Consider the following 17,113-nt stretch of genomic DNA (forward strand, 5'->3'; position numbering starts at 1 on the left):
CAAGTCTCTCTGCACCTCAAAGCTCTGCAATCTCTTATGATTTAGATAATAAGCTTTTTTATTCTTCCTGCCAAAATGGACAATTTCACACTTGTCCACAATATACTCCATCTGCAACATATTTGCCAATTAACTTAGCCTATCTATGTTCCTTTGTAACAGCCTGCATCCTCTTCATAATTCACTTTCCTACCTGTGATGGTGTCATCAGCAAATTTAGCAACTATACTGTCAGTCCCTTCATTGAAGTCATTTACATAAACTGTAGAAAGTTGAGGCCCCAAGATTGATCCATCTTGCACACCACTTTTCACATGCTGCCAACCAGAAAAATATCAGTTTCTGCCAACTCTCTGTTCCCTGTTAACTAGCCAATCCTCAATCCATGCCAATATGTTGCTTCCCACACCATGAGCTTTCATTTTCTGCAATATCCTTGAATGTGGTGCCTTATCAAATGCCTTCTGAAATGTAAGTACAGTACATCCACCAATTCCCCTTAGTCCACAGCACATGTGACTCCTTCATCAATTTTCCAGATGCACTTTCTACAGGAGCAATACTCACTTTGTTAACTCGTTTCTTATTTAGAGACTCCTTTTGAGACTCTTATCCATCGTTATATTACTAGCTAGCTTTCTGTCTGACTGTAACCTTTCCCTCTTTATCAATCTTTTTGCTATTCTTTGCTGTTCTTTTTATTCTTTCCAACCTTCGGATCTGTCACCTGCCTTTGCATAATTTTTTAAAAGTTTAATACTGTCTTTAACTTTTTTAATTAACCACAGGTGATGGGACTTCCGAGGACTTGTTATCAGGAGGATATTCAAATTTTGACCTTCCTGATCTTTATGGCTCAGTACCGCCTTTGGCCCATTTACCCGCTGAATCATTAGTAAAGTTCAGGATATTTGTGATGCCGTAAATGTCTGTGTAAAACATCACACAGGAATCCTTCACAGTCAAAAGACGAGTAGCTCTTTAAATAAACAGTTCAGATAGATTTGATCAAATTTGAATTTCTATGAAGAACACTGAAGCCGAGGACCTCAACTTTTTAATATAAATTTTACAAGGTCACAAATCAATAATTGTGGTATGTAATCTTTACAAATTTCACTCCAAAATGAACAGATTTTGTAAGGTAACCCAATAAGAAAATTCTTCCTTAATGTCAGAGGAGTGGAACTGGCCACATGAGGTTAATGGGTTCCCATTTTTTGTTACAACGATCAAGATAAATGCTCTTTGAAATAGGTTAATAAATTAGGAATCCTTGTCGGAAATGATTCACTGTGCATTGAAAAGATTATGAATAATAGTTCTTTATTTCCAGAAGGTCAGATCCGCCTCTCATATTCATGAAATGACAAGCTATTCTGAAAAATTGCAAACCATTGTGGAGATTTTCATGATGTTTTTCCTTGCATACATTGTTTTTCACTTACTCTGTCGTCTGGTCCACATTTTGCGTAGTGCGTGACTACATGAAGCATATGCTTTTTTACTCACTCCAGATGTGGAACTGTGAAGCAATGTTCTCAGCTTTCAAGTAGAAAAAGCGGCACTTGTAATTCTGTGGTCGGACAGAGATATCTGACAAATTGTGAAATGCTAGGTGACAGCAGTCACATTCTAGTCTCTGAGCCAGAGGTTATGCGTTCAAGAGATGCAGTTTGGTCTCTCAGGTGATTATTAAAGATTCCGCACCTCAATTTGAGGAGTGGTTGCAGAGTTCCCTGGCCAATAAACATCCCAGAAACGTAACTTAAAAAAAGTTCTAAATCGTTGTTCCACTGATGTTTGTGGGTGTGCTGTGCAAAAGTTGGTTGCCATGTTTCTTAGATTACAAAACTGACGACGTTTCAAAAGTAAATAATTGACGATAAGGCACTTTGCGATATCTTGACATCATGAAAGTTGCTACAGAAGCAAAGCTCTTTCTTTCTTTAGTGTGACAAGTGAACATTGTATTTGCAATTTCACCTCACTTGTTTAGTTTAGGATGGTCCAGATTTTTCTGTCAATGCACCTGTGAGAACAGCGCACACCATTATTTATCCATACAGCAGATAGCAACTTCAGGTCAGAGAAGATGCATGGTTTCGGGAAAATCTACATATTAGAGTAAAACAGCTAGTTTCAGTTGAATAAGCATTCCCGAGATCTAACCAAGGCGTGGAATCTAACCCCCTCGCCTTGGAGACCTCAAACGAGTGCCTTTCAGTGCTGGTCTCCACAAATGGAAATCGGGTGGAAAGACACTCGTGGAGGGCTCCCAGGGGATATGAGGCCCCCAGGTGCATCCCACCTAGCCAGGGTGGCACCCTGGCACTGCTGGTGCCACCTGGGCACCATGACATTGCCAGCCTTGCACTCTGGCACTGCCAGTCATATACCCTGGCACTGCCATCTGGGCATCAGCCTGGTACTGCCAAGGTGCCAAGCTGGCATTTTTCACACAGCAGGGATAGGGCATCCCAATCTCTCCCTGCTCTGAGGAAATCTGGCAAGTGGAGCTCCTCAGTGCATGGAACAAGTGCGGCCTCGGGCACGCGCACTCTGCTGAGGCCCCGATCTATCCAGATGAGCGTTAGATAGTGGGGTGTTTCTCAGTGCTCTGAGCGGCGGGAAAAACCCAACTAATTGCATGTGCTATGGTACTCTGTCCCCATTGGGGCGGTTTGCGCCCTTTATTTTTAATGATCCCACTCTCTCAATCCAATCTTTTTTTGACATTGAATTCACTATTGTGACTGAAACATCCTTGTTCAAACTTTAATCTGCTCATTTCATAACTTCAATCTGATTTGTTATGGGAAACTAATTGCTTTCCCCGTTAAGCAAGTTATTACAACTGAGAAGGGAGGAGTGAAATGTCTGTCTCTAGTTTCACTACTCCACGTGTCACAACATATATTTAAATGCATTTTCCTCCAGCTATTTGTTCAAATACGTGCTTGACCTATTAATTTTTAAAACGCCCTGGGTACTTCAATAAGTGGCAGGCATGGTGGCAGAGTGGTTAGCGCTGCTGCCTCACAGCACCAAGGACCTGGATTTAATTATGACCTTGGGTGACTGTGTGGAGTTTGCACGTTCTCCCTGTGTCTGTGTGGGTTTTTTCCGAGTGCTCTGGTTTCCTCCCACAGTAAAAAGATGTGGAGGTTAGGTGAGTTGGCCATGATAAATTGTCATTTAGTGTCCAAAGGTTAGGTGTGGTTACTGGGATATGGTGGGGGAGTGGGCCTGGGTGCGGTTGCTTTTTCCGAGGGATGGTGCTGACTCGGTGGGATGAATGGCCTCCTTCTGCACTGTAGGGAATCTATAAAAATAACCATATTATTAGGTTATTATGAAACCTGCTTTGTCAAGTAGAAAGGCGTGTTTATTAACCTATGGTGGGAAATAACAATGTACAATAATTACTCTTCCTAAATCCCCTAACTTTCACACACACACACACCAAAAATAATAAAAGAAAATAAAGAAATTCTGCCAAAAAGGTTAATGGTAAATGGAAAAGGATAGATGTGGAGTCCTTGGAGCAGTGTCTGGGTTGTACAGTTGATTTTGCAGCCCTGGCCTGCAAAACTGGTCTTCAAAACAATCGAAGATTCTTGCATTACTTTTCAAGCGGACTTTGAGGAAAACCTGCAGTCTGTCAATTTCAGAATGTAGAGCGACTTCGGAGCAACTTCCATTCACTTTTTTCTTTAGACCAGGTTCAAAGCTTCAGGAGCTGTTGTCTTCTTTAACCAAGCAGTTGATATTTATTTTTTCCTCCTCAGCAAACCATCTTGTTAACGCAATTTCCAACGCATTGTTTTTTTTTCAAAAACCATAAACCACCTTTGTAAACAGTCCACCGGGGTCAAAGGTTTCCAGCTATTTTAAAACTGCTTGATTACATCGTCTCCAGGAACAGCAGCACCCGAGTTCTTGCATTTACCCTTTAAGGGACAGTTTCTTTTCAACATCACATTCTTCCAGAATGTTCTCAGTCCATGAAGATGAACCAGTTTGCGTGGTTAAAGCATTTATAGCACAGTTGCCAGATGTTTGATTTCCCTTGCTGTGCCATTAATCAGTTTATACCATCATTAATGTGCTACGTAAACTATAATGCAGATTAAATTGGCAACGGCAGGTCTTAACAGATGGCAGACAGAGCTCTCTGAGCATTTTAGAGGAACTTTTGTCCAATATGTTTTAAATGAATAGGACATTTGAATCTTTTTTCTGTATGATGTGTATCTGAGGGATAAAACAAAACAAAGACAGCAGAGAAAAGGTTAGCTTAAATGAGGACAAATTATTCGAAGGACTACATCATCATTCTGGGTATAAGGGAGGTATCTCTAAAATGTTTTGCATTAGGGTTATGAACAGAAGCCCCATGGACCAAAAACATCTGTTTCTGGAATGTTGGTGAAGAAAGGTTAGTTTAATATTTTCTTATGTTTAAGACCATTGATTTGTAGTCTAAAATCCCACTCTGTTCCCAATGGAACAGTCTGTGCTGTATTTGTAGATAAGGTAATTTGTTAATTCCCAGTGGAAGATATTATTATTTGTTGACAGAGTTGCACAGGTCTGTTTAATTTGTATGACTAAATCTGTTGGAACTATGAAAATAGTAATTATTTATCATTTCATATTTGTCATTTTTAGTTTTCTCGTGAAAAGATTATTTTCTGGAAGTCTGTTTGATTTTTAAATCTACTTCAGTGGCAAATAAAAATTGTTTTTAACCAGATCTAGTGGTGCATATCCTGCCTTGGCTCTTTTTAGCTTCTACCACACAAACAGCTCCCTTGTCACCGATTGCATGCCCTCCCAGTCACTATGCTAAGTGAAACCAGAATGTTCGCCTGTTCGGCATCCTGTTTGATCTAAAGCAGGGATTCCAAGACACAAATCTGCCCATTTAAACCACAGTAAAGTTACCCCTGCACCAGTCCATATGCTCCTGGAACCTTCAACTGTACCATGAGTGACTATTTCAGTGATCTGCTAACCAGCAAGGCATTGTGCCCTCTCAATAAACTCTATCTTACCCAAAACTCTGCTGCTTCATATCCTAAACTACACCAAACTTAAATTCAACTAACATCCTTATGCTCGTTGTTTAATTGACTTCTCGTCCAACAATGCTTCAGCATTTAAATTTCTCATCCTTACATTTATATCCCTTCAAGTCCTCACATCTCACTTACTTTGTAACTTCCAGTGCTACAATCCACAATCCTGATCTTTAGTGCATTCTGAAAGCACTTGACTCAACATTTGAAGACTGTACCTTCAGCTATCCAGACACTATGGCCTCCAATTCCCTCCATAAACCTCAGTGTCTCTATCTCTCCCTTTCTTCATTTAAGACGCTTTGTGAACCCATGGCTTTGGCCAAGTTCTTAGTCAATTTCATAGGGCGGAATTCTCTAGTCGTTGCGATTCACATTTCCTGCCGGCAGCGCACTCCCGCCCGTGGGCTTCCTGACAGTGTTGGATGAGAAATTCCATTAACCAGTGGTGGGAAGATAGAATCCCGCCACCAACAAACCACACGTGGATGAGAAACACGGGGATAGAGGACTGGAGAATCCTGTCCCGAATATTTCTTTGCTTGGTTTGGTGTACCATTTTGCCTGATCACACTTCTTTGAATTGTGGTGGAATGTTTTATGTTAAAGGTGCTTCATAAATGCTGTTTGCTGTTGTTGATGATATGGTGACATAAATTTTGACTTTCAACAACAGCATCTATCCTCCAAAGTATAACTATTAACTCAACATCATCGCCCTAACACAATCTCGCCCTAAGCCGAACATACACCATCAGAAATTCCACACAGGGATCTGCGGAGTAGAAGACAGATCTGCTATATTTTGGTAATTATTTAAAGGTTCCTTCTTTTAACTAATAATTTGAATTTCTGAATGGATAACTAAGTGAGTGAGTGAGTGGGTAATGGGGGTGTGTGGTCAGGTTGGAGAGCTGATCAGGAGGGGCATTTGCGATGGGGGGTTGGTCAGGTGATTAGGGGAGTGGTTAGGTCAGTGTATCATCAAGTATTTGGATGGAGTCGGGTTTGGTTGGGGGAACTAGTTGGAGGAAACAAGGGGTAGTCAGATGTTTGGGGAAGTAGTCAAGTGGTCGGAGGGTATGGATTGTGGGTCTTGGAGTTACCCAGGTGTTGGACCAGGTTTTATTTTTCCAACATATTCGAGGTAACTATCCAGATAAATACCACAGATCTGACACAAGCCTGTAACACAGAGTCAGGAACATTCACGGATGGTTCTGGGCAGCAAGGGAATTACCTCTTGGACGTTAAACATCCTAGACAATCCACACATAGGTCAACACATCACCTTTAACATGGTTGGCTAAGTATTTTAATAAGGACAGGTTGCTTAATACACATTGAATGGTTTTATGACACAATATTTATTTTTACAATGCTTATGAGTCACTTGAAATAATTCTTGACTCACGACCTAAACAGCAATTCCTCTTCAAAGTTCAAAAGGAACTACGAGTGAGTTGAGGTTTCGCTGTATAACACAAGTAATTTTTTTTCTATTAATACAAAACAATGGTAATGCATCAGTTATTCTTGAGTTTGTGATTGTGCATTGATTCATGACTCACTGTGAATGATGCAAATGCAGTGACATGTAGGAGAAGCACGCAGATGTGTTATGAACTTTGTTAATGAACCATTACTCCTGACTAGTATTTGACTTTTCCAAAGACTATGGCAGCAGTCGTCAAATGGAAAGTGATGTGCTTTGTATTCTGGGATAACACAGGCTGCAACTGGATGCAGCTTTAACCAAAAGATACTCCAGACCTTGAAGTTAGTTCAATCTGATTTATTGAACCAGTAGCACAGTTAGCACAGTTCTCTATGAGTTTGACTCTCTGCTAACCTAAGTGTGGTTACTCTGTGTGACTGAACCAGACTAGCTCTTAGCCACGTGCTGGAGGTGTGATACTGTACATACACCCTGACTCACTCTGTAGATGTTCATCAGTGGCAAGAGGTGGAGTGTGAGTGCCTCGTGCCTTTTATAGTGAGATACCACCCCTGAGTGTCCTGCTTGTTCATTGGCCATGTCCTGTTCTCTGTGTTCATTAGCTGCCTGTCTGTATATCATTATCTGCAAGTCTGCATATCATGACAGAAAGTTGCCTTTTAAGCATGAATAATCAAATCGAGCCAATGACCGCTCCATCAGCTGATTAATGTAAAGTCTCATCGATAGCGCTGTCAAGTGCTTCTTACTCACAATTAGCCTGCTCACCAATGCTCACTTTGGGATCTTTCAGGACTCTTCAGCTCCTGACCTCACTAAATAAAACCTTGGTTCAAACATGTATAAAAGAGCTGAATTTCAGAGGTAAGATGAGAGTGACTGTCCTTCATATCAAGGCAGCACTTGACTGAGTATGACATTAAAGATCCCCAACATAATTGAAGTCAATGGGAATCGGGGAAAACTCTCCATTGATCACAGTCATATCTATCACAAAGGCCGATGCTTATGGATGTTGGAAGTTGATCATCTCAGCTTCAGGATATCCCTGCAGGTGTTTTTCAGAGCAGTGTCCGAAGCCAGTTTCTTCATCAATGGCAATCCTTTCATCATAAGGTCAGAAGTGAGAAGTTCGCTGATGTTCGCACATTGTTCCGTTCAAGTTGCAGTTCCTCAGTTAATGAAACAGTGCATGCTCAAATGCAACTAGCTGCAGAGGGCATTCAGACTTGAGCTGATTAAACAGTGGGAGACATTTGCGCTACGCAACTGCCATGGAATAACCACCTCTAATAAGGGTGCCTGACTTCTTCAACTTGGCATTCAACAACACCAGTATCCCCACCATTGACATTCTGGCAATATCCATTTTTCAGAAACTTAACTGGAACAGGTTCTGTGAGTTTGGTTGAATTCAAGTAATTTGACAGACAGCCACCTATTGCTGGGCTTTACACTCCACACTAACAGTGGTCAGAGCGCATGCACACCATGTCAATATGAAAATAATGGACAAACTCACGTGTAATAACATCATGTTGTCATGATGCAACAGAGCATAAAAGTGTACTTTGTTGAGTATGATGCTGCTCAGTATAAAATATCTTTCTTCAAACAACAAGGTCCTCTGATTCCTTTAGTGCCCATAAATCAATTGATATCAATTTTGAATATGCTGAGCATCCAATGATTCCAAAGATTCTGAACCCACTGAGTGAATAAACATGGATTGGCATATTACACCAAATCGCCCTGAACAGGTGGGGAGAGTAATGACTATTCAATTCAAAGAGCACCCGAATGTAAGGGTTCCCAAGCTGTGGGTCACAACGCCCAATGTGATGAGAAGTTGGGGTCAGGATCTCCAAGGCAGCAATGTTGGTTGTGGAGCCAAGACTCAGATCTGACAGTCCTGTAATCGGTTGCAAGGCCCCTTTGGATGTGCGTGTTTTTTAACCAATCGTCGTGGCTTAATCCAATGCACTCTGGGGCCTTATCTCTGACATCGCCAGAGCCTGCACAATGGTGGATGTCTTTGTTGTTATTTTCTGCCTCTATCCCTGCTGTTTGACTTGTCTCCTTGCTTGAGAACTCTTCCCCCAACACATTCCCAATTTTCACTCATCATAATAGGTGTGAAACGTTAAAATGGGGTCAGGGAAGAAATACGTTTTCAGGATGCACTGCCTTAGAGCCTGTGGTCCTGTGACTACTCCAATTAGGAAGAGCAAATAAGTGAAAATAGGTCAGGGTCCAATCGATAGGAATAATGGTAGGAAAAGTATACAAATGATATGAAGGCCCCACCACATTACCCAATTAAGCAGGCCCAGCCTGAAAAACCCCTACTCGAGAAGGTTACAACAAAAACAAGGGATTAAGGATGTGTGAGTGTGATTGTTTGGATCCAGGAATACCAGTGTGGGGTTAGGAATTGATGAACAATCACAAAATTGCACCATTCAAGTCTAAAAATTGGGTGACAATCACACCAAGTGCAGTTATTTAGTTCAGTGATTATATTCCGTGACCAACTTTGTGCATGCATGGTCCAGAGACGCCTGTTGGAGAAAATGCCTAACCTTTTCTTTTTTTTTAAAATTTAGATTACCCAATTATTTTTTCCAATTAAGGGGCAATTTAGCGTGGCCAATCCACCTATCCTGCACATCTTTTGGGTTGTGGGGGTGAAACCCACGCAAACACGGGGAGAATGTGCAAACTCCTCACGGACAGTGACCCAGAGCCGGGATTCGAACCCGGGTCCTCAGCGCCGTAGGCAGCAATGCTAACCACTGTGCCACCGTGCTGCCCTAACCTTTTCTTTTAAGCCATATGAAATGGCTTCAGTACAAAACATCCAATTAATTCCTGTAAGAGCTCGTAACGTAACCCAAGTACAAGTGAATATCGCCCTACAACAAGAGGCCTTGGTGAAATCTGGACACCTAGTTCCATCGCTGTCTCTTAGTTTTGCTTTTATATCTATCACTGAATGAAGTAATATGCCGCAGAAATACTAATTCAGATGCAACAACATAATTTTCAAATTCAAAAAGAAAACTGTAACATCAATCATTATTTCTGGGGTAAAATAGCCTCAGTGGCACTAACAATTGCTCAGTTCCTGGTTCTGAAAGTCCTGATTACATCGACATGTTATTTGGTATGTCTGCATTGTTGAACCAGTCGCTTCGAACTGGCACAGTTTATAGAAGGTAAAATTGAGAGGGTGAACAAAGTTTCTCCTACTCCAGGTGGGAAGTTTGTTGAAATAGGCAAAATAACAAGTTGTCACTCTAAGTTTATTTTTCTGCAAACTGTTCAAATGTTTGTTTCGCTCGAAGCAAAGCTGTTGGAATGTTTGTTCTTTGGTGATGATACCTGCAGTGCATCCGAAAATAAATCATGATACGAGGCTTCTGGAAGAGGGACATAGCAATTGGATAGATACTTAAAACAAATCACTGCGCTTCAAAGCTGAGTTGGGAAATTTTCGGTTAACCTTGCTTAATTAAGACGCTGGCTGAAATGCAAAAATTAATTAGCTTGTGGAAGTAAAATAGAAGTTATTTTCATGAATCATTCCACGGTTCAATTGTCCTGACAGGAATTAGACTAGATAGCCATTACGAAAGGGAGAGCAAAGATATATACACAACAGCTTAATCAGCATTTGAAAACAGATGAAAGGGGGAATCCAGAAGACAATGAGACCATAGGATGTAGGAGCAGAAGTAGGCCATTTGGCCCATTGAGTCGGCTCTGTGATTGTCCTGCAGTTTTCTGCATTTCTTCTCCAGCTAAATAATATTCAGCTCCCTTATTCGTCCAACTTAAGTGCCTAACTTCACATTTTCTTACATTATATCCCATCTCCCAAGCTTTTGCCCACTCACATAACCTGGCGAGGACCTTTTGTAGACTCTTTGTGTCATCCTCACCAGCTACCTTCCCACCTAATTTTGTGTCATCTGCAAACTTGGCAATAGTGCATTTACTTCCCTCGTTCAAGTCATTAATACATATGTGCAATAAATATGGCCCCATCACGGATCCTGTGGCACTCCACTAGTTACAGGTTCACATCCTGAAAATGACCCTTTTATCACAACTCTCTGCCTTCTATCAGTCAGCCAGTCCTTTATCCATGCTAAAATACTACTCCGAAGACCATGGGCTCTTATCATATTAAGTAACCTTTTGTGTGGCAACTTATTGAACACTCTTTGGAAATCCAAAAACATTGGGCGGGACCCCCTGCCGGGTCGGAGAATCGTCGAGGGGAGGGGGGCAGCGTGAATCCCGCCCCGCCGCTCCGATGCTGGCTGTCAAATTCTCTGGTGCCGTTTTTTTGGCGGGGGCAGGGATCACGTTGCGCCGGTTGAGGGCCGTTGGCAGTGACCCCCCCCCCAGTGATTCTCCGGGCCCCAATGGCCCGAGCGGCCACCCGTTTTCGGGCGGTCCTGCCAGCGTGGATTAGACAAGGTCTATACCAGCGGGACCTGGCTCTGAGGACAGCCTGCAGAGTCCTCGGGGGGGGGGGATCCGGCCCCGGGGTGGGGGGGGGGGGGGGGGGGGGGGGGGAGGCCACAGGGTGCCCTGGCCCACGATCGGGTCCCACTAATCTGCGGGAGGGCCTGTACTGTGGGGGCACAGTTTCCCTTCGCGCCGGCCTCTGTAAAGCTCTGCCATGGCCGGCGCGGAGAAGGAACCCCCTGCGCATGCGCAGGGTTCACGCCAGCGGTTCTGTGCATGCGCCAGAACACGCTGGCACTCCTGCGCATGCGCAAACTCACGCCGACCGATGGAGGCCCTTCGACGACGCCGGCCGCGCTGGTTTGCGCCAACCACTCCAGCGCCGGCCTAGCTTCCAGAAGTGCGGAGGATTCCGCAACTTGCGGGCGCCCTACGCCGGAGTGGTTCACGTCACTCTTTGGCGCCAGTACGGCCTGCCCGCCGGTTGGGGAGAATCCCGGCCATTATGTCTACTGGTCACCCTTCATATATTTTGTTTGTTGCCACCTCACAGAATTCTAATAAATTTGTCAGGCGTGATTTCCCCTTCATTTTATGCATTTCTCAATGCTCTGTTTTGCACCCTTTACATCATGTGCCATTTTGCTCAGAGTGCTGGGTGTTAAGGTCAGTGGGGTCAGGTGCATGCCAAGGCAGGAGAGCTGGGGCATAAGTTGCAGAAGCATTGCAGTATAAAGTGAACATGTCTGTGTGCTATCACAGATAATTGACTGGTAGGTGAGTCTTTCTTCTACCTGCTGAGTTTGGAGGTGAAGGCTGGGTAGGGAAACAGAAATTGCGGGAAGTAAAAATTAGTGGTCTAAGTAAAAACAAATTGAAATTCTAAATTAAATAGATTCTAATGATCTAAAACGGGGTGCAGGGTCAGTCGATGTGTGGTCGCTGCAACATGACATAGCTGGTGGTACCCATTGTGGTTCATAGCGACCATGTATGTCGCAAATGTTGGTTGATCGAGCAACTTCAGCTCAGAGTTAGTGAGCTGCAATCTGAGCTTCAGACATTGCAATACATGGGGGAGAGTTACCTGGATGCAACATTTCAGGAGGCAGTCACACCCCTTAGATTAACTGCCTTTAATTCTGTCAATGGGCAGCACAGGAGGGTGTGACTGCAAATGAGTTAGGTAGAGGGATCCAAGGGATAGCACTGCAGGAGCCTCAGGCCTTGTCCCTGTCCAACAGGTACAGGGTTCATGCTCCTTCTCTGGATGAGAGAGGACACTGTATGGAGGATGAACAAACTGACCTCAGCGCAATGGTTCAGACTGTCTTGCCTGCCTGGTACCAGGGTTTGGGACATCTGCTCTGGGCTGGAGAGGAACCTGTGGTGGGAGTGGAGGATCCAGTGGTTGTGGTCCATGTAGGCACAAACAACAGAGGTAGAATGAGGAAGGAGGTTCTGTGTAGGCAGTTTGAGGAGTTAGGCACTAAATTAAGAAACAGAACCTCCAAGGTTATAATCTCTGGATTATTACCTGAGCTCCGTGCAAATTGGCAGGGGGTACATAAACTTAGAGAGATGGATACGTGGCTCAAATTGCATAATGGTTAGCACAGTTGCTTCACAGCCCCAGGGTCCCAGGTTCGATTCCCGGCTTGGGTCACTGTCTGTGTGGAGTTTGCACTTTCTCCCCTTGTCTGCGTGGGTTTTCTCCAGGTGCTCCGGTTTCCTCCCACAGTCCAAAGATGTACAGGTTAGGTAGATTGGCCATGCTAAATTGCCCCTTAGTGTGCAAAGAAAAAAAGGTTAGGTGGGGTTACTGGGTTACGGGGATAGGGTGGAGGTGTGGACTTCGGTAGGGTGCTCTTCCAAAGGGCCTGTGCAGACTGGATGGGCCGAATGTCCTCCTTCTGTACTGTAAATTGTACGATTCGAAGTCACCAGGACCTGATGAACTGCAGGCTAGGGTTTCAATGGAATTGGCTGCAGAGATAGCGGACCTATTGGTTGAAATATTTTGTAACTCGCTAAATACCAGGAGGGTACTGGAAGATTGGAAAACAGCCAATGTGACTCTCCTGTAAAACAAGGGATAAAGACAGAAGGCAGGGAACAATAGGCAAGTTAGTTTAACATCTATTATCGCTGGAGTCAATAATCAAAGAGGAAATAACTAATCAGTTAAGAAAGCTGAATGTGATCAAACTTAGTCAACATGATTTTATAAAAGTTAAATAGTGTTTGACAAATTTGCTCTAAATCTTTGAGGATGTAACAGGGAGAGTAGATAGAGGGGAACCTGTAGATGTCGGGCACGATTCACCCCAAAAATGTTGATGTCTGGTTTTGGGCGTGTTTAGCGAAGTATTTCTCAGTGGCTGCAGTGAGAAACATCTCGCTATTTAATGGCACTTTGTCATTGTGTTTGGTTTCAGGGAGTTTCTCACTGCCGAGATTGCACTCAGAGAGATTTCTTGCTGGTGAGCTGAATCTCACTCGCAGGGACATTCCTTGCAGACAGAGGTGCCATTTTGGAACGCTGCTCCGATCCTCCCCCCTCCGCCCCTTTCAGGAAACCCCCCGCCACAATTTTACCCTTCGCCAACCTTGGGGATGACCCCGGGAACTCTCTCACCTCCCTCTACCTGGCAAGGCCCTCCTGGGCCCATTCCCTGGCATTATCAACCTGGGACCTAGGCACCTTGCCACAGACAACCTGGTACCCTGACAGTGCCCTTGCCAGCCTGCAAGTGCCACTTAGGCATGCTGACAGTGCCAATTGGTGCGGGGAGTGCCCATGCCACCCTGTCCTGTCTCCGACTGCCCGCAGATCTCCAATGGCCTGTGAGACCCTCCAGGTGCCATTATGCCTGGTCCACATTGTATGTTTCTTCTTTCAGTTTAATACTATCCTTCCTTCCTTGGTTAACCAGGGTTAATTTATCCCCTTTCTAGAATCCTTCTTCCTCACTGGGATATATCTTTGTTGGTGGGTCATGAACTATTTTCAGAAACTTCTACCATTGCTGATCAAACATCTTACCTGCTGAACTCCTTTCTTACTCCATTCCAGCCAACATTTGCCTTCTTCCTTTATAATCACCCTTATTTAGCATAGTTGTTTCTGACCCACATTTCGCACTCAAATTGAATACAAATTCTACCATGTTATGGTCACTGCTTCCTAGGGGATCTTTTACGACCTGACTCGCTACACGTTACCAAATCCAAAATAACCTGATACCTGGTTGGATTCACAACATATTTTTCCAGGAAACTGTCCCGAATACACTTTATAAATTCTTTCTCATGACTACCTCTACCAATTTGATTTACCCAATTCGCAGGCAAAATACCGCCTTTTTTACATGCCTTTTTTAACTCCTGATTTATTCTTTGTCCTACAGTATGGCTGCTGCATGGGGGCCTATAGACTACTCCCACCAGAGTATTCTTCTCCAAGTATGTCTTACCTCCATCCATCTGGTTCTCCACCTTCTAATTGAAATTAATTTCTCGCTATCATACTTATTCCACCACATGCTAACAAAGCTATCCCACCATCCTCTCCTTCCTGCCAGTCCTTGTGAAAAGTCACATATCCTGAATATTTAGTTCCTCGTTTTGATCTCCTTGTAACCACGTCTGTCTATTGGCTATAAGATCACTGATGACCATCAATTCAGTCGAGACAGTTTGTACCAAAGAACAGTGGCTTTAATCAACTAGATGTTTGCCAACCTGTAGCTTCTACTGCACTGAGAGCCTGTCTCAGATCGGCCGATTATATACCTCATCAGAGGGGCGGAGCCACAGGCAGAGTCAACAGCAGCACCAACACAACAATTCAACAGCAGCAGTAACAGCAACAACAGTAAGTATACACAATAGTGGATGTCAATGACATTAGTAACAATGAAACAACAGTGAGTATATACAATAGCCATACGTGGCTCACCACAATCATAACATCAATTTATGCTGCGAATTGATTTATTTTGTGCCCAATCGTTTGTGCATTTAAGTGGAGATCAATTAATTTTGCCTGGTGACCATTTTCCCCCCATTTGACCCTATTTGTTGCTGTTTTTTTAAGCTTGTACACTCTGTCTCTTCCTGTCATACTCTGGATATCATTGCCTAAATTGCTGCCTTGTAATGCTGTCATATCTTTTGATTTGTAGACCTATAAATCCCTTCCACAGAACTCCCCCTCCCTGACCATATTTATTTTAAAGCCCTCTCTACTTCCCTAGGTATGCAGTTTTCAAAAACACTGTTTGCAGCACAGTTCAGATGTAACCATCCCAAAGGTACATAAGAACCTTAGTTCGGCCACACTTAGTTCGAGTCGAGTGTTCAATTCTGGATGTGGAGGCTTTAGAGAGGGTGCAAAAGTGATTTACCAGAATGTTGCCTGGTATGGAGGGCAGTAGCTATGAGGAGAGGTTGAATAAACTCTGTTTGTTCTCACTGGAACGACGGAGGTTGAGGGGCGACCTGTTAGAGATCTACAAAATTATGAGGGGCATAGACAGAGTGGATAGTCAGAGGCTTTTTCCCAGGGTAGAGGGGTAAATTACTAGGGGGCATAGGTTTAAGGTGCGAGGGGCAAGGTTTAGAGGAGATATACGAGGCAGGTTTTTTACACAGAAGGGAGTGGGTGCCTGATGCACGATCAATAACTACTGAAAAGAAGGAGTAGTCCGAATTGAAGGCTTTAATCAACAAGATGTTTTCCCAGCAGCTCGAGTATAGAAAGAAGGTTGGCTGCTGGGAAACACGGGATCTTATACCCCGCATCATTGGGCGGAGCAACCTTACGTCCCGACCAATGAAATGCAAACACTTGGGCCAATGAGCAGCGAGCCTTCTCCACCAATGATAGCTCATACTCCCAGGTACCGTAGTACCTCTAGTCATACTACCACATTCACCCCTTGTTGAGAAAGGAACTGGGGGGGGGGCGGTGCTTGGGCGTCCAGCCATGACTGGTAGTCCAGTGCGGGTGGGACAATTTACTGGTAGTATGACTAGTGATATGGGACTATACCTCTCTTCAACGGCAGCTGCCCACTGGCCCGTAACTATGTACAGCGTCAGGAGTTGTGTTATCAACATGGCAACTATTTACAGAGACAGAAAGAAAATCCATTAAGAGTTCATATCGACTCGATCAGACGGTTGGGGGCCTTGGACGTCCTCTGTGACCGACGGAGCTTCGGCGGAGATGTTGATGGAGATGCGGGTGTCCATGACTCCGGGAGCGATGATCCGGTCCTTGTGGAGGTTTCAACACACCTAGATGGCGCTGGTGAGGGCCGCGCCGGGGGGGCGTCCATTCCTCCATGTGGCGCAGGTGATGGGGTTGGCGGGCTAGGGAGGGGAGCACCAGCAGTGAGCAGTTGCGGTTGGGCTGGTGACGAGGGGGATGGCGGGGATCCGGCGGGCGCCAGGTCCCATAGAGAGACCGTGTCTTGTCGGCCGTCGGGGTACTCCACATACGCATATTGCGGGTTCCCGTGGAGCAGCTGGACCCTTTCGACCAACGGGTCCAAATGCGCCTGCACGTGTTTCCAGAGCAGGATGGGCCCGGGAGCTGCCAGCCAGTTCGGGAACGGGGTCCCTGAGGAAGACTTCCTGGGGAAGACAAGAAGGCGTTCGTGAGTAGTTTGATTTGTAGAAGTGCAGAGTAGAGACCGGATGGAGTGGAGGGCGTCTGGGAGGACCTCCTGCCAGTGGGAGACTGGGAGAGATCTGGACCGTAGGGCCAGTAGAACGGTTCTCCAGACCGTTCCGTTCTCCGGGGGTTATAACTGGTCGTCCTGCTCGAGGCGATGCCCCTGCTGAGCAGGAATTGACGCAGTTCGTCATTCATGAAGGAGGACCCCCTATCACTGTGTATATAGGCGGGGTATCCGAACAGGGAGAAACTGCTGTGGAGGGCTTTAATGATGGTGGTTGTGGTCATGTCGGGGCAGGGGATGGCGAACGGGAAGCGGGAGTACTCGTCAATCACGTTGAGGAAGTACATGTTGCGGTTGGTAGAGGGGAGGGGACCTTTGAAGTTCATGCTGAGGCGTTCAAA

At 44.6% G+C, this 17,113-nt stretch overlaps 1 protein-coding gene across 1 annotated transcript in view; it reads left to right on the forward strand.

The window, feature by feature from the left end:
• The first annotated feature begins 4,206 nt into the window (after positions 1 to 4,206).
• LOC119973792 (DE-cadherin-like) overlaps positions 4,207 to 17,113 on the forward strand; it is a 70,318-nt gene continuing 57,411 nt past the window's right edge. Inside the window, exon 1 of the mRNA XM_038812217.1 lies at positions 4,207 to 4,441. Coding sequence (XP_038668145.1) covers positions 4,426 to 4,441 — 16 coding nt within the window. The 5' untranslated portion in view covers positions 4,207 to 4,425. The remainder of the gene's footprint in view (positions 4,442 to 17,113) is intronic.

This window comes from Scyliorhinus canicula, chromosome 11, assembly GCF_902713615.1.
Source record: "Scyliorhinus canicula chromosome 11, sScyCan1.1, whole genome shotgun sequence".
Taxonomy (NCBI): domain Eukaryota; kingdom Metazoa; phylum Chordata; class Chondrichthyes; order Carcharhiniformes; family Scyliorhinidae; genus Scyliorhinus; species Scyliorhinus canicula.